This window comes from Zea mays, chromosome 4 (genome assembly GCF_902167145.1).
Source record: "Zea mays cultivar B73 chromosome 4, Zm-B73-REFERENCE-NAM-5.0, whole genome shotgun sequence".
Lineage (NCBI taxonomy): Eukaryota > Viridiplantae > Streptophyta > Magnoliopsida > Poales > Poaceae > Zea > Zea mays.
Window position 1 is genome coordinate 241,695,375 of NC_050099.1, and position 23,743 is coordinate 241,719,117.

At 44.9% G+C, this 23,743-nt stretch overlaps 5 protein-coding genes across 5 annotated transcripts; 3 read left to right on the top strand and 2 right to left on the bottom strand.

Moving 5' to 3' along the window:
- Nucleotides 1-2,145: 2,145 nt before the first annotated feature.
- Nucleotides 2,146-6,201, bottom strand: LOC100282040 (calcium ion binding protein). Its single transcript, NM_001154953.1, is given in 5 exon segments — nt 2,146-2,586; nt 3,369-3,543; nt 3,971-4,170; nt 5,042-5,284; nt 6,002-6,201. Coding segments are annotated over 4 exon segments (678 nt in total). The 5' UTR covers nt 5,235-5,284; nt 6,002-6,201; the 3' UTR covers nt 2,146-2,476.
- An 829-nt stretch (nt 6,202-7,030) lies between these two features.
- LOC103654838 (ultraviolet-B receptor UVR8) lies at nt 7,031-10,034 on the top strand. The gene is made up of 4 exons (XM_008681661.3): nt 7,031-7,486; nt 8,311-8,527; nt 8,596-8,908; nt 9,393-10,034. Exons 1-4 carry the CDS (start codon nt 7,173-7,175, stop codon nt 9,875-9,877), a joined length of 1,329 nt encoding a protein of 442 aa, XP_008679883.1. The 5' UTR covers nt 7,031-7,172; the 3' UTR covers nt 9,878-10,034.
- A 2,900-nt stretch (nt 10,035-12,934) lies between these two features.
- LOC100277392 (HrpN-interacting protein from malus protein) lies at nt 12,935-13,598 on the top strand. The gene is made up of 2 exons (NM_001320301.1): nt 12,935-13,215; nt 13,339-13,598. The coding sequence occupies exons 1-2, from the start codon at nt 13,134-13,136 to the stop codon at nt 13,434-13,436; spliced, it is 180 nt and encodes a 59-aa protein (NP_001307230.1). The 5' UTR covers nt 12,935-13,133; the 3' UTR covers nt 13,437-13,598.
- Nucleotides 13,599-17,974: 4,376 nt separating this feature from the next.
- LOC100192485 (Fumarylacetoacetase) lies at nt 17,975-21,506 on the top strand. Its single transcript, NM_001137705.1, is given in 14 exon segments — nt 17,975-18,294; nt 18,515-18,593; nt 18,705-18,763; nt 18,860-18,984; nt 19,259-19,333; nt 19,447-19,522; nt 19,807-19,906; nt 19,989-20,048; nt 20,234-20,304; nt 20,450-20,512; nt 20,604-20,668; nt 20,846-20,942; nt 21,010-21,135; nt 21,230-21,506. Coding segments are annotated over 14 exon segments (1,284 nt in total). The 5' UTR covers nt 17,975-18,069; the 3' UTR covers nt 21,293-21,506.
- Nucleotides 21,507-21,569: 63 nt separating this feature from the next.
- On the bottom strand, nt 21,570-23,078 carry LOC100273946 (uncharacterized). The gene is made up of 2 exons (NM_001148336.1): nt 22,555-23,078; nt 21,570-22,475 (listed from the first exon to the last, which is right to left on the bottom strand). The coding sequence occupies exons 1-2, from the start codon at nt 23,062-23,064 to the stop codon at nt 21,729-21,731; spliced, it is 1,257 nt and encodes a 418-aa protein (NP_001141808.1). The 5' UTR covers nt 23,065-23,078; the 3' UTR covers nt 21,570-21,728.
- Nucleotides 23,079-23,743: the final 665 nt, after the last annotated feature.

Sequence of the window (23,743 nt, forward strand, 5' to 3'; positions counted from 1 at the left end):
TCTACATAACTATTGGAGTTGCTCTTAGGGGGTGTTTGGTTTCTAGGGACTAATGTTTAGTCCCTTCATTTTATTCCTTTTTAGTATATAAATTGTTAAATATAGAAACTAAAATAAAGTTTTAGTTTCTATATTTGACAATTTTGGAACTAAAATGGAATAAAATGTAGGGACTAAACATTAGTCCTTAGAAACCAAACACCCCCTTAGACTCGTTTTTTTAATAGAATCGAAGAGGACAAGTGGCTGAATTTTTTTTTCTCCTGTGAAAAAAGTTGGCCATGACAAATGAAGGATGCTACAGGACCACTGTAGCGAGAACAAGTTCGAGCACGATAATGACCGGGGAACCGAGACGGTCGTTCAGGTATGCCATGGCCACTTGAAGATGAAACCCACCACAAATGTCACCCACCGGCCGGAAAGAGTGGAGGGAAACCGCTGCGGGTCCGCGAAACTTTCCACGGTGCATTGACGCTGCTCTCGTGCTCGGCTGCGAGGCCAACTACAATCTGTGCGGCTGCTGCGACTGCGAGAACTTAGCTTGGCAGGGAGGAGAAAGACGACAGGAACAGAGACGAATAGCCATGCTGATCGAGCGGCAAGCTTCGTCCCCCCTCGGCGGCGAGGCGACACGTACGATGCATCCAGGCACAAATGGATGGACCTAGAAACAGTAATCAAATGTGTGCCAGAGACGAACAGCAGAGCAAAACCGTTCCTTTGTTATTCATGACGCCGCACGGCTGGCCTGCTCAGCCATCCGCAAGACAGAGCAAGTGAAGCCCTGATCAGCAAACCCGGCCTCCTCCGCCTAGCGCCCTAGCCTACGGAGTGCGGGCATGGCAGCGCCGGACCATGCCACCCTTCAGCTCTATCGGCGCCAGAAGCAGCGGAGCCTGAGGCGGCGCGCGAGGACATTGGCGATGGCGACGAGGGCGGCGGCGGCTGCCGCGAAGTCGGCGACGGGGTCGGGCGGGCCTCCCCTGGCCACGCGGCCGCCGATGAGGCAGGCCACGAGGAGCAGGGGCAGGCACCAGAGCACCAAGTCGAGGGCCGAGTCGATGTCTACGTCCCAGTCACACACCCTCAGCATGGCCATCGGGGGGCGCGCGCGGGAGCCGGAGGAGGAGGCAAGAACGGACGGAGCTGGACTGGACGACGAGCGAGCGAGGAGAGAGGGGGACGGAGCTGGAACGAGCGAGCGGCTAGCGCGGTTGCATTGCAGTTGCAGCTAGCTGGATCAAAACGGGGACTTGCGCTGCGCCTGGACTGCGGTGGGTGGATCGGCGCAGGCCGGCGGAGAAAAAAGAGGGTTTTGCGACTGCAGCAGCGTGGAGGCGAGCGTGTGATCGATCGATCAATCGATCGATAGACCATGGGCTCGTGGCCGGCCGATCCCCGCCCCCGCGCGCGCGCAGCCCCTCCCGTCCGCGTCGCGGAGCACGGATTCGCTCGCCCCGACATGGACTCGTCAGAGGGGCGGAGGCGTGAGCCGAAACCGGCATGGTCGGCCCAGTGCGGTGTCCGCTTCCGGTCGCCGAGTAGAGCCGACGGGCGACGGGAGAGTAGGGCGGAGGAGACGGATAGGTCCGCCCCGGAAGAGGAAAAAGGGAAAAAGGGAAAGGGGCACGCGGGCGGGAAAGAGGCCAGAAAGCTTCCTCCATTCCCGCGCGGGCTACCGACCAGCCGTTGCTGCTCTTCGCTAGTCATTCTAGCCACGAGGAGGATCGGAGCCTAATACGAGGACTAAACAAACGGACATGCACGACACCGCACACAACAAGTCACAACTCACAAGTCTTGCATATATCGGTCGGGCACAGCACTCCCTCCATTCCCTGCCAGACTACGATGATGATGACCCCTACCTTGGTCACCTTTGCTACTGATGAAGAAGACACAGCAGGTGTTGCTCGTGTCCTCCAACAGCAAACTTCAGACGCAAGAGACCACCACCCCGGCAGTTCTGTGCATTTTCTTAACATGTTGCAGTCTTGCAGATAACAGAGCTGCTGCTAGCTGCCTGGCTAACTGAACACAAGCCCACCATTGCAACCTTTTTTTTTTTACAAAATGAACATCGATGGGCATGTGCTTCCACAAAATGAACAGAAGAGACAGACAACCTGCCAACCAACCAACTTCGAAGTAAAGAGGATTAGTAGTACCATTCGCAGTTTTACATTTTCCAAACACACTGCAAATACTTTATTAATGACAAGGTAACCTAATTAACTGAGCAGCGTCTGACCAGCGTAACCTTTTTTTTTATCAGCAAATCCCTTGACACGGCTAGTGTTTCATTCTATTTATACGAACATGAACATCTACCATCAGCTCGGCACACACAGAGAACACATGAGCTCTACCGCTTCTGATCCACGGCAGGAGGGAGCTGCTGGAGGCCTCCCCTGAGGGGGGCTGGCTGGCTGGCTCGGTCGATTCGGAAAGGAATCTCCTTCAGCCGACACGCTCATTCTTCTTCGTCCTCGTCTTCTTCATTATTGATCCCCACCCAGTGAGTGAAAGCGAAAAGGAATTCCTTGAAGGTCACCGTTCCATTCTTGTCCCAGTCCATCTCCTCTGCATTCCACCAAATGAAGTAAATATATCAGGGGAAATATATAAACAGGTAATAACCAGGACTGGAATCTAAGAGGTCTCTGTAATAGGCAATCTAGGAAAAAATTCGACGGGCTTCTGATCTACTTTTGGTGGAGCTTATGGTTAGAAAGAAACATCAGGATCTTCAGAAATCAGCAGAAGAATACAGATCAGGTCGCTTATTTAGTGAGAGAGCTTGTTGGTGCTTTATTGGGTTAGTTTGGGCCTTTGGAGTTGTTTTTAGTCTCAGTAGGCAGTCGAGTCTTGCTCTTCTTCTTTCTTCCCCCCCTCCCTCTCTTTTTCGTCTTCGTGAGTGTCTTGTAAGTGTTTCTCCTCTCTAATATATTGGACCGACAAATCTTTTGCCCGTCCCTTTCAAAAAAAATAACCATGACTGGACCGAAGTAAAATGCTTTCATGCTTACAACCAGTTTGGAGTAAGTATTTTCATCAATGGACACTGAATCCATATCACAGTTGAAAAAAAAGGGGGAAAAAGAACAGTCTATGAACAGTTGTAACCTACATAAACTATCTGCCTTGCTCTCGAAATGCGCATCCAGCCAGACCAAGGAAAGAAGGTATTTTTCACATTGTTGATTTCTCAAGAACAAGCAATGGTGTCGCAAGAAAATAGGACTGACAATTAGTGGGAATGCTAACGTATGAGGGTTGTAGTGAAAGCCAACTGACCTTTTTATTAAGAAACTAAGAGCAGAAATTAGGGTGTGTGGATGACGGTGACAGAGGAGATAACTCACCGAATCTTTTCATGCCTATGCGCCCAGAAGAGCGCTCTCCTCCAATAGTCTCATTTATTGCTTGTATCATCTCGCTCTTGCTGACATATCCATCTTTGTTCTTGTCCAAGAAGACAAAAGACTCGACCAATGTTTCAAATGTTGGTTCAAGGCTACCTAACCCCATTCTTTTTCTCTAAAATATCATGTCAAGGACATACATCCAGAGGGACAGAATTAAAAAAAACACATAAAATAGGATCTCAACTCGAGGCATGCCAAATACTCTAACTTATACGACATGATACAAAAATATTCATACCAGAAAGTTCAATGAGTTGTTTTTATCAATTAAAATCCTTTTTCAAAAAAAATTATCTTGAAAACCTCACAGAAAAACTCGATGTGTTCTACTTGTATGCCCTACTGGATGCAATAAAGTAGAGACATTAATATACCATGATTAGTTTTAAATCTCAGGTAAACACATACCACAAGTTTAGTGTCATATCAGACTCTGGAAAAATTAAGAACATTAACACATCGTGTGGATTTCCTGCACTAAAGAAAGAGACAAAAGTGAATATTGAACAGCAGATATTTTTGTATTGTGTCAAGGATACAACTTCAGACACTGCAGGATCATCTAGAAGATAAACAAGGCACAGGAAGACAATGAACTCATTGAACTTCATGCCCATGTTCTCATAAATGTCACATGCCTGAAACAGATCTTTTATCTCCTGGTCAGTCGATTCAATGCCCAAATTTTGGAAACAATGCTTAAGTTCCAGCTGATCTATTTCACCATTGGAATCTTCATCTGGATAAATACAAACCAACGTTTGTCAAAACACTAAAAAAAGGTTTGATGAAACACCTCAGGACAAGAACGAGAGACAATTTGTGGTCAGCATTTACATTTCATTTAGACAAGGCAAGTCTGGATTCTAGACCAGTTCATGCTGATGACAACAAATTCCTCACATTGGTGTCAAAGCATGTCTCGAAAGCAAATAAAATGGGACAGAAATTGAGGAGATCTATCTTATGCTCAATTATTTTAATGAATTGAAATTTACAGGTGCATTTTCCCTAAATCTGCCAAAAAGAGCCATAGCGAAGAAGGGATATCTGTTAAGTTCCATACGGTGGATTTCGCCTGAATTCACTCTCCTTGGCATAATGCAATGCACATGACTCCATGTTAAATTTGGAGAAAGATATCTGCTATGTCAATGTGCACGAGGCATTTATCTGACCTCAATAGACCAAAGGCAGCAGGAGCCAGGAGACCTTGGCCCTATAAACCCAGTGAGCATGCATGGTGTGGTTGCACTAGAGTTGGAAGAATGTGTTCTACGTGGAGCACTACTCTTTGAAAAAATACCTTTGCTTTATGTTGGATTAACAAAATAGGTGGAACGTCATTTCATTTAGATCGACTGAAGACAATTTGTCCATGCTAGTTTTGTCCAGTAGTTAGACATTAAATGAAGTAAAATAACTCTAGGTGTAACTATAATTAAAAAATAATACTGCAGAATAAAGACTACCCAAAGCTAATACCTTGTTCATGTCTGCCTGTTGTTAAATTTACATATTTCAGCTATACATCCAGTTTTATGTCAAGTTTTGGCCTTTAAATGAAATGATACCATAGTGCTGGTTCAGATAGAGGCGGTAAAGCTCACCAAATTGCTGAAAGATAGTCCTGCATTTTCTCAAACTCTCGTCGATCTTAGGAAATTTCATGATGACACTGTTCAATGATTTCACTGAGGTTCCTTTTAATGCTCTCTGCTGCATGGCTTCAACCATCTTCTTCTCTAACTTAGATGCCGGCGAGGTGTGCCTTGGTGAGTCACCACTAATTACACCTCCCATTTCCGCAATTTCGACGATCTTGTATGGTGCCAAAACCTCCTTGCTTGGACCTGGAGACGTAAGTTTTACTCATGGTAGACGAAGAAATTTACACTACCGCCAGTCCGCCACGATGAAAGGCACTGGCCACAAAAACTGTAAAAGACTGCTTGGCAGATATCCTTTAGATCAAGAGACGAAACAAGGAGATCTAAGAACCATGATGATCTTGTCGTCCTCATAAATGTATCAAGTTATTGACATAGTAAATTTAACTTGTATCAATCAAATTATGTAGAAAACAGGTGACGATGGAAGCAGCGTGCATTCAAATTATATTTTTTTAAAATACAAAACGTGTACCATTTGTGACATGCAACAAAAGAGCACCAGCACTGATAGCGGCAAAAAAATTATATATGATGCCTGTGGCATTCCACCAGAAAGTACCCTCAAACGAAACCGAAGGGTTTCACGTGGCGAAAACAATAGGCTTTCCCTTGTTTTAAAAGAAAAAGAAAAGAACAACTGATGTTACAAATCAAAGAAAAAGGAAAGAAGAACTAATGTTGCAACTGGAGGCCACCGACTAACTACACCGATCGACGCAGCAAACGAGTCCGCACCGAACCACCGGAGAAAGAACATTTGGAAGGAACTGGACAATTCAGGGCAGCAGTGAAAAGATCGATATCCCCCGGCACAAAAGGAACGATCTTTCCAGTTTCCACAAAAGTGCACACCTGCCTGCCACAGGACCGACAAGGAAAGTTGGATAGCATCCTTACCGAGGAGAAATCCAAGTCCGGATGGATCTCCAGCACTAACTCCACCGGCAGGGCCGAGGGGCGATCGACGGGGTCACGGGGGACGCCTGCGCCTGCGGGCGGGTGGTGGAGGGAGGGGACCGGGAAGGGAGGCGCGGGTTGCGCATACGGTGGGAGGGGAGGGGATGGGATGGGATGGAGAGAAGGAGAAGCAGAGGCGCGTCCGGCGCCGAGGGCGGTGGGCAGCCTACGAGAGCAGATGCCCCGGTGAAACGCATGCGCGCGGCGCGCCAATGTTCTTCCTCCTGCTACATGCTGACGATGATGACGTGAATTTTCAAAAATGTCATTTTAAACTTAAGGGATGTTTGGTTTTTAGAAACTAATTTTTTAGTCTATATATTTTATTTATTTTAATCTATAAATTGATAAAAACGAAAATAAAACTCTATTTTAGTTTTCGTATTTAATAATTTAGTGACTAAAATAAAAATAAAATAAAAAAAACTAAAAATAAGTTTTAAAATCAAACACCTCTTTAATTAAGAAGCAGAACCCGGTCGGTCTACGTTAAGAGAGCCCCACTAGCAAACGTCCTAGTCTCAAAACATAACGCATACATCTATTTTAAAACCTAAACTTTGTTATTTTATCACCAAAATAGTATAGCAATATGTTGGATGAAGGAACATCAAAATAAAAGTGGTGCAACACTGAAGCAAAATATTCAGCCGTTTTAAATCTTAACATGGCTAAACGATCCAACTCAAATTTAAGCTCATTAACGAGTCAAATCGAGCTGACCCTTTGATCTAATTTCTTAACGAGACGAACTGGTTAACATCATATCTCAAATTTGAACGAGCCGAATCAAACTAGCTTTTAATATACATCCCTATACCCTACCTAGTGGTAGGGATCAACCGACTTCCACTTAGACAATCAGGATTTTTTTAAAAAAATTATATCCGTCGTTCCGTAGACGTTCAGTCTACATTTGAATTCTTTCGACCGAAATATATTTCAAATTTAGAATTATTTAAATAAAAAGGGGAAAGTTACGGTCGAACAGGCTAACGTAGGCCCACCTCCTTGCCCCAAGAGGCATGTTCACCGGCTGGGCCGTATTTTTCTACACAGGTATCAACCCAAGTGACCTCCTCTCTTTCCCGGCTCCGGTCGCGAATGCGCGATGCGTTCTCTCCTCCTGCCCCGCAGGTGCGCCTTCGCTTCGCGGCGCTTCCTCTCCGCGCTCGCCGGCAGCGGGGCTAGGGCCCCGTGCGCCGGCGTTGTGTACGGGTTCGGGGATAACAGCCATGGCGCGGTGGGCCAGCCTCCACCGGCTGCCCACGCCTACGTGCCCACGCCCGTGCCCTCCCTCCCGCCGTCCGTGAGCGCCGTCGCCGCCGGTCACTACCACTCCCTCGCCGTATCTGCCGCCGGAGAGGTCTGGGCGTGGGGGCGCAACGACGAGGGCCAACTCGGCCGCGGGCTTCACTCCCCGAGGTGATCTAAAACTCATCTTTGCTAGCTCAAGAAGATTTGGAGTGCTCAAATAACTTGAGTCCTCTTTGTACATATATCATGAGAAGCTAGTGTAATGTAGCATCGGGTAAATAATTGATGAAAGTAGCACAAGCATGACCCTCGAGGTGAAAGCATTACTACATGGTGGTTACATGATTACACGACATGTGTGGATTTGGAAGCACAAAGCACTATGTTGTGTGCTTATGCAGTTCAGTCAGTAATGTGTATGCTACACATCAACCAGGAGAGAGCATCACTGACTTAGGAAGAACAAAAATATAAAGAAAGAGACCCTGTGATTGTTGGAACAAGGTCCACTGACGTTCGGGAGGGGTCACTAACGTGTGGGCCCCATGTGCGACAGGGTCCACGTGCAGTGAACCAACTGCACGGTGCAGTACGTCATTGTTAGGATCTTTACTTTAAGCCACTTTTTGGTGGCTTAGGCTTCTGGCCTAAATGACTTCAGCTCTACTGTTTTTGGTTTCAAAAGTCGTTGTTGTGTGTGCACGTTTGGTAGGGCTTTTGATTAATCCGATGGAGAAGCCCAACAAAAGCCCTGCCAAAGAGGGTCTTAACGTGGACCGTGCTTCTTTTAATGGTTTCAGTTGTGTGTTTTTGATAATTTCATATTTTCCGCTATCAAGAGTATTAACACTTTGCCCACTCTACCTAATGGAACTGTCTATCAGAATTTTATTCCTTAGAACTTAACCATTAATGATTGTTTCCTTGTCCTTACGCAGTGTTACTTATCAAGGCTATGCGTAAAACTATTCAACTATTTCACTAAATGACAGGAATACTTGGAGCAATGCAGAACTGGTCAGAGGATTGGAAAATGTTCAGGTTCAAGCTGTATCTGCTTCAGGCGTTGTTTCAGCAGCAATAGGATCTGATGGTTCCCTATGGGTTTGGGGGAGGTCAAAGCGTGGCCAACTTGGACTTGGGAAGGACATTGTAGAGGCAGCAGTGCCATCTAAAGTGAAAGCTCTTGCTAGCTACGACATTGTTAAGGTGCTAATTTTCTCACAGAAATTTAATAAATTGATTGGTGATGACGTTAACTGAAGGAATAACGTTAGGTATCATTTGGATGGGGGCATTCCATGGCACTGACAAAGGATGGAAAGCTATTTGGTTGGGGCTACTCGGAAAATGGAAGGTTAGGAGAAATGGGCCAAAGCACTAGAGCTCTTTCTGCAGAAGAATACATAGGAAAAACGGTAGACAAGTATTCTAGTGTAATGCTGGAGGCTGTTGAAAAGATGGTTGAAGAGAAAATTCAGAGTGAAGACGATATGCCCATTATCTGGGAACCATCCCTTGTTCATGAAGTGAGTCGTCTTGAGGTGTCTGATGTGTCTTGTGGGCTTGACCATTCCTTGATTCTCTGCTGTGAGTATTTCTTTCTACTACAAACGGAACTCCTTGCGTGTCATTTGTGATGGATAATGCTTTTCTTATTCTTTTATGCTGAGCACGTGGTAACCAGAGTCAATAAAACTATGCTGTAATGTTGCTTCAATAATATTTGATGTGATCAAACATTGGAAATATCTTGTACTGCGGATGCAAATAGTACATGTTTTAGATAATATTTGGTTATTTACCTGTCATTATCACATCTTGACAAATCTTACTTGGTCCTATTACAGTTCATTGTATGGACAATTTAACATACAATGCAAGTAGCTGTACATTTGTTAATGTTACTTATAGGATCAACATAGAAAAAGTTATGTCATCTTAACCTCATAGGAAACAGACTACAAGAAAATGAAAAACGGTGAGAATCTATCATTCTCAAATTAGCCTTTTTGGTTATTCTTATTTTCAAATCTCTATCTCCCACTCTCATATGGATTCTGTAATTTTCCAGCTGATGGCATTGTACTGAGCGGTGGTGACAACACTTATGGACAGCTGGGTAGGAAGGCCGGGCCACCCGAATTGCTTCCTGTTGGCATGAGCTATAGGCCATTCTCCATGTCGGCAAGTGTCGGCCACTCTCTTGCACTATGCTACACAACGACTGAAGGCACCGCTGGTGTGGAAACTGGCCTCCTCTCATGGGGATGGAACTGCAGCTCCCAGCTCGGACGGTCCAGCCAAGAGGACATCCCTGCACTGGTGGACTCTCTGAGCAGGGAGAGGCTGGTATCGGCCTCGGCTGGTCGAGTCCATTCGGTTGCTCTCACGTCGAAAGGTGAAGTTTGGACCTGGGGATCGGGCAGGAATGGCAGGCTAGGCCTGGGCAGCTCCATTGATGAGGCGGCGCCATGTCTTGTAGATACCCTGGAAGGGGTGGAAGTCTTGCAAGTTGCAGCAGGGATGGACCATAATCTCCTCCTGGTTGCCGAGTAGGTATAGGTTGGTATGCTGGTGAACTGAAAGATGGTACTCCATTTGTTCTTAACTAGCTGAATGCTCGTGCGTTGCAACGGAAATATATAATACCAGTATACTACGATAACTTATATACAAAATGTGTGTTATACCGTTATAAGAAAATGTTTCATAATCAATTTGTGATTCTGGCCATACATAAATTTTGTTATTTATAATCTATCTGTTCACCACTACATTGCAACCATCAGTATCATGCAGACTTCAATATATGTCACGATTTGCATGGTCTCATCATTGGAGAGCACGTTTCACACATACCGGAAGAAATTCCCTCGTACATCGTTAGTTATCAGACACGTACCACTATACGCTTTTGCTTAAACAAAAAAGGCAAGTGTGTGTTTGCAAAGAGAATTAAAGGCAAGCCGGCACAAAAGCTACCCCAACGGTGACGAGGATGACGAACTGGTCATTATTGTCGGTCCTCCTCTGCGTCACCTCTGGTGCCAAGATGACGCCACAGTCCTCGATATAGTAGTCGTCGAACGCGCGCGACATACCGAGTACTGATGACTCTTGGCTGGGCTGTAAAACAAAGTGTTCCCCGGGCTCATCAACAAGGTAGTACCCCTAGCCGTTGCACCACCGGATGCGCTACTCATCTACATACATCGTGTTCGAGGACACTCATACAACGTCAGCAACGGCCATCGTCTCAGCGCACAAGAATTCATGGCCAGTTAGTAGCGACTTACATGGCAGGTTGGGTTTCAGGTGGACGACGAGCCGGACGACGTGATGGCGTCGTCGTCGAATGCGGTGTCCAGAACAACCCGAGAGTCGCCGACGTTGGCGACGACCATGAGGTCCCCCTGCTTGACGATGGACAGCGCGGAGCAGCCGCTCTGCACCGCGTCCAAGCGGCGGCTGCGCCGGAGCTTGTCGTACATAGCGTCACATGCGGCCACGTATGACTGTTTCTAGAGGTCGAACTGGCAGTCGCCAAGTTTCTTCTTGTCGTCGATGAGCGACCCCAACACGAGTGTCTCCTGCTAATGGTGTTTGTTCAGGGTTTTCAAGTAAGAAACATGGATTCATGTTTGACGTTGGTTTATAAAAATGACTCACAAGTCAGATCAATGGAAAAAATATTACGAAGAATAAATATCACGCATGCAAAAAAGAAATTTAAGTTGAAAACATTATTCAAGCAAAAGAAATTGCATGCAAGACTCTTTTTTAAATACTACTCCCTCCATCCAAAAATATAATTGAATAATCTCGGTGATACTTATCTACTACCACGCATTGTGCAAGGGTAGCAGGTGGACTTGGGGAGAGATATAGTGGATGTGTTTTCTGGTATAGATGTAGATATAAACACACATATGGTGTAGTGGTAGCTACTGCTATTATTTGTTTGAGAGGTCTTGGGTTTGAATCCCCTTGGGGCTATCTGTATTTTTAATTTTAGCTAGGCGTCAGCTGTACGGGGGAATGTGACTCATAGGAATGGACGACTGTGCGCGGGGAGGAGGGAACACGTAATGAGCAGAACGCGGAATGGCCGACTATTATTGCAGTTTTAATAAGTAGTAGAGATTATAGGACATTTTTGCTTTTTTAGATTCATAGTTTTTGCTACATATTTAGATATACACCTTGTCTATATGCATAATAAAAATGGTGTATTTAGAAAAAAAGAAAACACCTTATAATTTGAATCGTTTGGAGTATAGTTGTTAGTTGAGGCAACGACTGATATGCAAGCAGTGCTTCTATGCAAGCGTGAAAGCAAACCATCTGATCCATTAGATTACGATCCAACCACAGATACAACCATGGTTTGTTAATAATTTTTTTATAAAGATTATTGAGCTGGTGGTGGAAGGATTTAAGTGTTAAATGTGACTTACAATTGGATCACGATTTAATGGATCAGATGGTTTGCTTGCACGCTTGCACAGAAGGACTGCTTGTATAGCCGTTGTTGTCGTTAGTTGAACGGGTATCATAGTCTGTCTGAAGAGGATGAAAGTTGACGCCATCTTTTCTTTCTCGAAGGGTTATGGCCAGGAAAGCGGATGTGTTTTTTTTAAGAGAATGTGTGTATGCGCATTGCTACTTGATATTGATAGACCGCATCTGATCTTGTTGGTCACTCGTCCGTTTATACTTCATCCGTTTTAAAATAATTAGATTTAAGAAAAAAATATTAGTTTTTGTATTTTGGAAAATCTCTATTTGATATCTTAAATTTTAGTGTTTTTATATATTTTTTGGTTAAACTTAAGATCGGTTGACTCCTCAAACTGAAATATGTTCGCTTATTTTGAACATACGGAGTTGTCAAAATTACAAACTTCTATGCAATCTTGGTCTATCAACATAGGCTAATTAAGGTCTCGTTTGGTTTGTGGGAAACTAAAGTTTAGTGACCGAAGTTTAGTCACTTTTAATCTCAAAAAATAAACATGATGACTAAAGTGGGGTGACTAACTTTAGTTCTTTAGTCACCAGGAGGATGACTAAAAGAGACTAAAGTAGGATTTTTACCTTATTTGTCATCTTTACTTTCTTCTTGCAGCAAACATCTACTAATTAATAGGAGCAATACAATCATTATTCACAGCAATTAATGTTATTTAGTTCGGTTTAGTCAGTGGAACCAAATGTGATACTTTAGCGTTAATCACTAAAGTTTAGTCTAGTGACCAAAGGAACTAAACTGGACCTAAAAAGATAGAGCGTCTACTAACAAATAAACACAAAAGGATACCATACTAGATTCAGATGATTCCAAAATTGCCACCATAAGGTAAGGGTATGGTTTTATAAAAATCTAAAATAAATCTTCAATGATTTTTCTAAAATTGGCTTTTTTGGGGTAACTTTACTATAATAAAGAAATAATTGGATGCTTTTTTTGAAAAAAAAAATTACTATAATTTTTTTTGGTAAAGTTTTTTTTTGACCTAGAACTATTAATATTGTCTGATTTACTCTTGTCGCGGGTGACGTGGCACCGCACAGAATAAAACTAACTGATTGGAGTAGGGTTTCCTTTTGAGAGAGAACAAGTTGGAGGAGGTGTGAGTGTCTTCCTTCGATCCAGGCCGCAGCGCTCCTCTCTCAAACGGCCCAAGCCCAAAAAGGCTGAGATCTCAGAGTAGAGCCCACTCGTCGGGCGCGCACGCACGCACGCCGTGAAGACGACGACAGAGCCCAAGTCGAAGCGAGCGGTTTTGCCGGCGGCGGCGGCGACCGGAGGATGGGGATGGGAGGCCGGGGCGTGGTGGGAGACAGGTGGTCGCAACGCATTCTCTGGATCTGCGCCCTGGGCAGCGCCGTGAGTAAGCGCCCGTACCTAAAAAAACCCTAGCCCCTGCTGCTCTGCTCCTTTCATTCCGTCGCGGTCTTCCCCTAACCGCTTCTCCCCGTTGCCGCGGTCTCGCTGTGCTGGTGCTTCCGTACAGGCATCTACTTTGTGGCGGTGGAGAGGCAGGCGCAGAACCGCGCGCGGGCGGTAGCGGAGGGCCTCAAGGGCCTCGACGGCGCAGGGGATGACGTGTGACAGAGCTGGACGCTGCCGTTGCAGAGGGGCCTCCTTTGTTTAGGTTATTAAAATGAGCCACTTTTTTTTTTCTGCTTCACATGTTCACAGAACTTCGTAGCGTTGCAATAATAATGTACTAAACATCTGTGCCCGGTCTTTGTAGAAAGGAATGTTGATCAATGTGGGTGTTCTCCTATGTCACTTAATCCATCTGAGCCTCTGTTGCTGCACAGAAACGTAGGGCGTTTTTTTTTATTTCACACGATTTGTCCATTTAAGGATCCAATACAATACATACGACAAAAATATCGATATGGAAGTGAAGAAAATTTACTGTGCTCTTATCGAAATTACTTTAAGCCTGAACAATGCAGTAGCGTTCTGGTTTTTATACATGCATTAATGCTACAGCTGTACTAAAATCTGTATATAAAATCATGGAGTAAAATACATTTCCGCTCCTTAAACTTGTCGCCCTATGTCATTTAGGTCTACAAACTTTTAAAGTATGTCAGTCTGGTTCTTAATCGTTGTTTGGGTCTCAGTTAAGTCTAAACATGTCGTGGCTGACATATGGACCTCACATGTCAGCCTGTGCATCTCGTTTCTCTTGAAAATTACTTCTCCGATCATCCTTCTTGGTCGTCCATAATTTTGAAAAGTACTTCTCCAATCACAAGATGCTGTTTTTTTTTCTTTGATGCATGTATCTCGAGCTTTATTGACCAGTTTCCACGGATAAGCTTAGATATGTTTATGCCTGAAAGACTATCAGTTGATCATACAGTCTTTGTTGCCTTTGCATTTCTTTGTCATTCCCCCCTATCTAGTACCATATCTAACACCAAAATGCTACTGATGCAGAATTGAAGAATTCATGTTTAGGAACTTAATTGCACTTAAGCTACTTGTGTTTCTAAGTCACGCAATCAGAAGATGGCTTATAATAAAATCTGCAATGATGGCGGTTATGGACACTCACCCTTCTAGATGCTGTTAGTGTGGGTGTGTTTGGTTGTAATGACGTGATAGGATAGGACAATCTCTTAAATAAGATTGTTTGGTTCAGGGTTCGGACAGAACTATTCCAGTATTGTCTCTTAAAATTAGAGAGACGAGAGAGGACGCTAGAGGATGTCCATGTCCTGTCTGTCACTAGTTGTCCCGCAACCAAACACATCCTTTGTGTTTTTCTTTCCTATTTTTCAACCTTCCTCTTTTGCACCCCCTCTCCTCACTAATGAACCACAAAGGTTGATGTCGCAATCAGCTTGATGCAGTGCATGATCTTCCTTGCTTGGACACTGCCTCGAGTCACCGGATAATGCCCATTAAAACTGTTTAGGTCTTGTTCGGCTGCGTCTGAACGTAAGGAGATTAAATTCTCTTCTATTTAATTTTAATTAAAATTTTTTACATTTAATTTTGACTATGAATAGACTTAATCCTCCTCAATCCCTTTGATCTAGACGCAGCCAAACAGACCTAAGACGACCGGTACATTTATGATAAGGACATTAAGAAAAAAATTAACTGAGAAAAGGTAAGGGAATCTATGTAAGGTATCACATTTCTATTAGGTATCTTAGCTGACCATTTTTTTTTCTCTTCGGTTCCGGTAAGATGAGGGAGCTCCGCCGGCTACGCTAAACCTGGAGGAGCTGTTGACGCCGCTATTTGGGGGCCCAAGAAGGCGCCGATACGAGCGGCCATCTCCAACCCTTTCCGGTGCTCTGCTGTCTGCTCCTCGCTGGAAGTGAAGAGGGCGTACCGGAATATTCAGAAACGTTCCGGAGTAAAACATCGGAAGGCACCGCCCGCGTTTCGCCTCGGCTTCGGGGCTCCGACGCGCGCGCCACGTTCCGTTTCCTTCGCTTGCTCTGCTCATGCGTTTTTTGCTTCCGCTGCCGTGCAAACCGTTTAACCGCTAAACAACAGTTCTTCAGGTTTTTCTTAAGTGTTTAGGTTTAGTTAAACTCTGTTTTGTTAATTCTTTTTGAATAAAACGGAAAGGAAAATACGGAAATTCGAGTACAGGGGGCATGTTCCCTTTGGAGTGGACACACCTTTGGCGTAAAATCTGTACTGCTACTGCCTACTAACGTGTCCAGCGTAAACATTACTTGATCTGCGTTGGAGAAAGCAGCTCGAAGCCAAAGCTAGGTACTTGGCAACTAAAAGATTCTCCCCTATATATATAGCGCCTCGTACCTAAATACCTAAATGTTATGTCCAGCAGCCCGTGTAAACGGTTATATAAGGTACTATTTGCACTGTTTGCAAAGTAAAGTTTAAAATAGTGAGTAAGATATATAGTAGGATAGAGAGTCTGTTGGAGATACTCTAAAGACTATCCCCGTGACAATAGTTTAATGAATAAGTTTCGAGTACACCACATTAAATACTGCAGGGCACTCGAGGCCACTATATAGTGCATGTGTTGATCCTATAATCACCGGAAAGTACAATAAATTGTAAGAGATTATACTGACAACCAATCACCAGAGACCAGCAAGCCCGGGTCTCGAAAGTTGATGTCACATGTTATAATATCAATCTCGGTAGTCGATATGGCGATCCCCTTGCAAAGTGACAACTACAATAACGCTTATATTAAATGTGAGCAATGGCATATTGGCATTACAAGTTCGCCTTCGCCCTAACGATGCGTACATATAGAAGGTAGGTGTATCCAACGCTATTGGACAAACATACTTTAATATTTATCACTTTATTCATGAAGGTGATCCTACCTACCAGAGGATTAAGAGAATCCTTATAACTAACACTAGGCAATATGTCGGCTCTTACTTGTGATAAAGGTACAAGGAATCATACTAGATCCATTAAGTCACCTTCCTTACTCTAGGCTGGCTTAATGACATGTAGGAACCATAGGAGGTATATGCATATAAAATTGTCACCTCTTTGAACTATAAAAGGGGTAGAACACCATTTAGTTTAAGTTTAGACATCTAACTCCCATAAGGATCCACAACAAAATCCACCAAACCCAAACCAAAAAATTGAAGACAATTCGGTCAGGACTGCAATAGTGAGAGTTAGTCCATCTTCTCCCATATGACTCATCTTCAAGGAAGTGTTGCGCCTGTTGGGCTAGGGCTTGTAATCTTGGCATACCATATACACTCAATAATCCATGATCAGTACGAAGTTGTAGTGTATTAAAAACGCTGCGGCCTAAGCCTCTATAAAAATTCTTGTGTATTAAGTTGTCGATGTGCATGACATTGTGGATATAATTTAGGGTTTAGGGCTTACCCTCTTCCGTGTTAGCAATCCTTTCTTGGGTACTTCTGGTACCCTAATGTCTTTGCTATGACAACTAGGGATGAGGATGAAAATGGTCGAAAACATATACTTATTTGGATATCATTTTTTGTCGTTTTCTTGATTGCGAATAAATAGGATACGTAATCTGCTATACAAATTCATATTCTTAATTATAACATTGAGCTTGTAAATATTTATAAAAGATAAACCTCAAATTTATCATATATTTTCTCAAATGATAGATATAAAATTCGGATACAAATTTCGATATTTATTCACATTTTTTGTTGTTGTAGAGAACAAACAATGCATAAGACAATTTATACAAAATGTTATTCTTATTTATAATAATATGCTGGATAACATAAGAAAATACCAACATCGAATTTTATGTATATCTACTTAAAATATTAAATTTATTTGAACAATTTGGATATCCACTTTTATCCCTAACGACAACGTAAAACAAAAAAACTAAGATTGCATTCAAACTAATCTCCATGTTGGAACGGGTTATTGTAGAAATTGATTAATTTTCATGTCAATCTATCCCAAACCATATAGATTAGGACAAATACGAATATCATATGTGTAACTTGTTGCCCTCGACTCGTGATACCCAATATTTCTAAACTTTAATATCTATCCACATTATTGTGTATCAGACCCGTTCAAACGTCGGATTGAGTTCAGGTCGGGTAAGGTTGGATTGTGGGCCATTTACTACGGCCCGTACTCGACCTATGACTAGCTAGTCTTGGGTCAGATCGGGTTAGCTCGTGTCTTTCTGTTTGACGTTTCAAGCCAGGGTTTTTTCAGGTCTGCTTTTTGGCTTTTGGTCGGATTTTTTTGAATTGGGTTGGGGTTTGAGTCAAAAAAAACCACGGCCTATACCAGCCTGTAAATTATTGCGGGTCAAAATATCCGTTGCATTAATCGGATCGAGTCGGGTCGGATGGGCTATGATGAGATCTAAGAGGATACATCAATACTACGGACTATCTCTAATAGTCACCGTATGCAGATATGTATTTTGAACAGTATCAATGGGAGCGTGTAAACGAGAGAGCGTTTTTTAGGAGAGCACGCATGCAAATAGATTTGTGAAGAAGTGAGAAATTGTAGATTTGGGATATACGGATGGTGATGGCATATTAATAATGTTTGTTGGAGATGCTCTATCAGCTTATAAATAGACAGGGTGTCTGTTTATACAGGAGTGCTAGTCTTCACGGCGGGGTTGTTGTCGCTTGTGGCCAGCCGCCAGCACCAGCACAAGGCGATCGAGAGTGGTGACCACCAGTAAACTGCAAAGTGCAAACCAAACACCACCCACGAGAAAGCGGAGGAGGGAGCAATGGCGGAGCCGAGCCAGCAGCTGCGGTCGTTCGTGGAGGTGCCGGCGGGCTCCCACTTCCCCATCCAGAACCTGCCCTTCGGGGTCTTCCGCCGGCGGGGGGTGCAGGCGCAGGCGCCGCGCCCCGCGGTGGCCATCGGGGACTTCGCGCTCGACCTCGCCGCCGTCGCCGACGCGGGGCTCTTCGACGGGCCCGCGCTCTCCGGCTCCCCGTGCTTCCACCAGGTGCCTGCTCTGCTCCTCAACCCTTTGATTTGTTTTGATTGCTCTGCAGTGACGGACGGACGGATGGTATGAGCTTGATTTTAGCTTCTCCGACTCGTGAATGGGTGTTGGTATCGGTTGCAGCGTGGAAATAGTTAATTGAGGATCTAAGGAAACTGGTCTGGTAGTGAGTAGTGACTATAGAGTAGAAAATAACTGGTGTCCTTGGTGCTGCATGCAGGAGACGCTCAACATGTTCTTGGGGATGGGCCGGCCGGCGTGGAGGGAGGCGCGCGCCACGCTACAGAAAATCCTATCAGGTTCCGAGTCTTCTTCTGTTTAGCCACACAATTAGGAAAAGTATCAATATAAAGAAGAAGTAAGAACAATGTGCTTGTTTTTTTTCATTCTTTTTCTTTGTTGCTTTGCAGCCGACGAGCCCGTCTTGCGTGACAACGAAGCACTGAGGAACAAGTGTCTGGTACCAATGGTGAGTTTTTTTTAGTCTGTCTTCCCGTCTCTTCTGAGGGTAATAACAAAGGATCATTGACTAAATCATCGCCAATGCTCTGCTTTGGCAATGCAGAGTGATATAGAGATGGTTCTACCAATCACGGTTGGAGGTTACACGGACTTCTTTTGTTCTGTGCACCATGCAATGAATTGTGGATTCATCTTCCGAGGGCCGCAGACTCCAGTCAATCCAAATTGGTATGTGTTTTCTCGGATAATGTGCTTTGTTGGCATTTAGGGGAGCAAAAGCAGTATGTTAATCAGTTGAGATCAGATCCTGTTGTCTGAATATTCTTGCTAAGTTACTGTAGTCATGAGCTGGTTGTTATGTTACTATGCTCAATCTTCATGGTAATGATTAAATATCTCAAATGCTTTGCTGCATGCCATTGTTTACTCTACTTTTGTTCTCGTTACTTCATTGATGTGACCCAGTTGTAACTAACTTACAATGTACATTTTGTCAATTCAGGTTTTATCTTCCAGTAGGATACAATGGGCGAGCATCATCTATAGTTGTGTCTGGAACCAATGTCATTAGGCCCAGGTGTGCATCCCAAAATACTTGTTAAAACGAGTCTTAACTGTTGTTTCAAGCTTGAAACCTTTATTTTGTGTGCTGCCTGTTGCTCTTTTGTTTAATTATTTCTCTATTTTTAGGGGACAAGGACATCCAACAGGAAACTCCGCTCCTTATTTTGGTCCCTCGCAGAAGCTTGATTTTGAGCTTGAGATGGTTAGCTTCTTACTAACCCTAGACCCCATGTACTTACTCTCTTTTGTGGTTGTAATTGGCCTACCTACCTAATTAAGCTGTCGAGTCACTTTCAGTAATTGTTTTTTTCTCATTAAGCGGTAAGGTCACTTTCAGCTATTATTATTTTCCCCACACACTTTCAGTTATCATTGGTATATGATTATCAATTATGGGACTAGTATAGGTAACTGTGGTTTATTTCAGTGACAATTTTCTTTATTCACTGTATTATATCATAATAATTGCTGGCTTGTTGCTTTCAGGCTGCCATTGTTGGTCCAGGGAATGAATTAGGCAAACCTATTGATATTAATGACGCCGAAGAACATATTTTTGGCCTAACTTTGATGAATGATTGGAGTGGTATTCTGTTCTTTTCAATTTTCAGCTGTTTAAGATTAACATCCATGATGTGTTTAATACTGAGTTGCATGTAATATGCCAGCCAGAGATATCCAGGCTTGGGAGACTATACCTCTTGGACCTTTCCTTGGGAAAAGCTTCAGTAAGACACTTGATGCCCTTAATGAAACTTTAGGTTTTCTAAACAAATCTTAAGGGCCATGCTTTATAAACAAAAAAAGTTAGAAGTCCTGCAAGCTTAACATATGCACTTCCGTCATTTTCCCTTTTGGGCTCCATATTTCAGTTGTGACCTGAAAATGTACTGTGCTTCTACAATTTCTCTAGGTACCACGGTATCACCATGGATTGTTACCCTAGATGCTTTGAAGCCTTTCATGTGTGATGCTCCTAAGCAGGTGAGGAAACATTCTTTAAGATTTATCGTTGGAATAATCAGTTAATCACTAGCGCTTAGTTAACACCGGTCAGTTTGGTTAGTTTTTCTAATCAGCATTTTATAGAACTTCGATCCATGGTGACCTAATTCTCCTTGCATTACAGGAACCCGAGCCTTTACCGTACTTAGCCGAAAAGAATCACATAAATTATGACATTCCTCTTGAAGTATGACATTGCTACCTTGCAGCTTCTTCTTCGCTATTATTTATGTCATAAAAAGAGATCTAACTGGGACACTTTTTTTCTCCTTTGAAAGGCCTGGATTAAGCCGAAAGATCAAAATGACGCATCAATTGTCACAAAAACTAATTTCAAGCATCTGTAAGCACACTGCATATTCGTTTTTTTTTCACTTTAAATACTAACGTGTGCTCCTGCACCGTTCGAGAAAAAGAAATACTAATGTGTGTTAATAGGATCCCAACTATTCAACCATATAATGTTTTGCCATAGCACATAACAGTGCTGGCACATTTCTTGTAACCAATTTTTGCACAGGTATTGGACGCTGACACAGCAGCTAGCACACCACACCATCAACGGATGCAACATGAGGCCGGGGGATATATTTGCGACTGGCACACTGAGTGGACCTGTATGGAGTAAACATTGCAACTTCTATACCCATAGTATGAATCTTACTTTGACATGTGCCATTTCAGGAACCGGACTCCCTCGGGTGTCTGCTGGAGCTGACATGGAACGGGCAGAAGGAGATACCGGTGGGGAATTTGACCCGCAAGTTCCTAGAAGATGGAGATGAAGTCATCTTGACAGGATGTTGCAAGGTACTGTGAGTTCGTCTTTCCTGATCAATTCAGATCTAGGCCTCTACAGTGACGCTAGGCTGTATTTTGATTCCACCATCCGCTGGTTCTTCAGGGTGAAGGCTACAACATTGGTTTTGGAACCTGCACCGGGAAGGTTCTGCCGGCACTTCCCTGAGCCAACACGTCTTGGCATCAGTTCTCCGGAGTCTCAACGATCTCAGCTATCAGAGAGTTGTCTCAACGGTCTCAACTATCAAAGAGTTCATGCCGCTATCTAGCAAGGCTGCTATGTAACTGAACAATATGAATATGGGTTGTTTTCCTGGGCTGTTGAAGATGAGGAGACTGATGCTCTGTTGTGCAATAAAACCGCTTCACCATTTTATACGATGTCTCCCTCTATTTAAGAGTTGGGTTGTGTTCTTAAACTTGTACATTGCAATGTCCTCTGTGGCATGAAATTTAGATCATGTATATATTTTGAATGGAATTATAGATCCACACTAGTAGAATGAATAAGAAAGTTCGCAGATTGCCAGAGGCCTAAAAAAAGACTGGCGAGAGTGAGAAAGAGAGAGGTGACGAAGAGTGAGTGATGGATGCAAGTAGGTTCAGACGCAGGCGAGCTCCTTCGCCATGCCAATGGACTTGCCGATGGCGTTCTTGCAGACGGACATGGTCTTGTTGTCGGACCTGTTGTACTTGATGTCGACGTTGATGAGCTGCACGCCCTGGCAGGGCAGGTTGTTGGCGCAGTTGAGCGTGATGGCCTCCGGCGTGTTGGAGGTGCCGTGGATGTTCTTGAAGACGACGTCGTTGACGGCCACCTTGGAGGCGCCGGACTTGACGCAGATGTTGTTGGGGCAGTACTTCTGGTCTATGATGATGGGGTAGGAGACGTTGTCCATGGTGACGTCCTGGTACAGGAACTTGGTGGCCTTGAGCGACGACTTGGAGTCCTCGTACGACTTGATGCGCAGGCCGTTGGTGGTGCCGGCGAGCGTGCACCCCGTCACCTTCACGTCCTCCACGTCCTTCTCGTCCTTGTACCGCCCCAGGCTGCCGACGCTGATGCCGTGGCCCGGGCCGCACTTGACGCCCTTCACGCGGATGGTCTTGCTCCCGGGGCCGATGGAGACGCAGTCGTCGCCGACGGCGATGGTGGTGCCGCTGATGGTCACGTTGCTCGAGTCGCCGATGTGGATGCCGTCCGTGTTGGGGCTGTTGCCGGGGGCCTTGATCGTCACCTTGTCGATCACCACGTTCTTGCTCCCGAAGATGTTCATGTGGAAGAACTTGCTGTTCAGCAGCGTGATGCCGCGGATCTGGGCGTTCGTCACGAAGTCCAGCACCAGGCTCTGCACGCGTTCGCCGTTGCGATTTACATCACATCACCTTCCGAAGCAGGGGACAGACAGAGAAAGAAGAAGCACGTACGTTGGGGAGGATTTTGCAGTTGTAGGAACGCTGGCACTCGTTCTTGTTCCACACCAGGGCTCCCTGCCCGTCGATGGTGCCGTGGCCGTTGATGGACAGGTTGTCGACGTTCTGGATCTCGATCCAGTTCCTCTTGTACGCGTTGAGGTCGCCGGTGCCGAGCAGGTTGCCGTCGAGGCGGATGATGATGGAGGACTTGCAGGGGCCCACCAGGTCCAGCGCGCCCGTCAGGTAGTTGCCCTTGGGGATGACGATCTTCTGCTGCCCCGTCGCCTCGCACGCGTGCTTCCACGCCTTGAGCACCATCGGGGTGCTGTCCGACTTGCCGTCGCCCTTGGCGCCCAGCTGCGCGATGTCCAGCGAGCCAGCGGGCACCGACGGCGCGCCTCCCACAGCCTTCGCCTTCGCCTCCGCCTCCGCCGCCACCGCGCGCGCGGCAGGCGACACCGCGGCGAACACCAGCAGAGCGGCCACGGCTGCCTTCATCGCCGCACTGCTGATGAACGCCATCGATATGTCTCGTGCTGTAGGGTGCGTGCCGCGCCGGAGCCGTGGCGCGCTCGGGCACATATATATGCGGCGACGGCGAGGGGGTGGCGTGCTATGTTTGGGATGGCCATGGCGCGCCGGGCGAGCGGCCGTTGGTGTCCTCTGCTTTTTTAGGGGGCTCGATCAGCTTGGTTGCCCGTTGAAGTCTCTCCGATTCGAGCGAGACACCGTGCGTCAACGAACGATTACGTACCAGCCTGCTCTAATGCTTCAGTAACCTCTGTTCTCGGACGGTGATACCTACGACGTGAGTCCTATTTCTCCTTCCTCCCCAGTTCTCTTCCCACGCTCTCCAACCCTTGTCGACCGTCGTTGTCCCTGCACTAGCTGCTAGGATGAAGAAAACCAGTCCTAAGAAGAAGAAAATGAATCCTGACTTGGTCTAGATTTTTAATCAGTATGTGTTAGATGAAGAAAACTGAATGTGTATGTGAGTTTCTGTGTGCCGTCGGCTGCATGTATATGCAAAACTGAATATGAATGCGTTGCCTTTGTTATTATTCTTTGTATGTCTATGCAAAACTGAATGCCGACTGCATGTGTATGCAAAACTGAGAGAACGTATCTAGTGCACATGGAATTTTAGTGTACATGATGCACATATTAAATCACCACCACTCATCTTAGATCTAACGTCTGT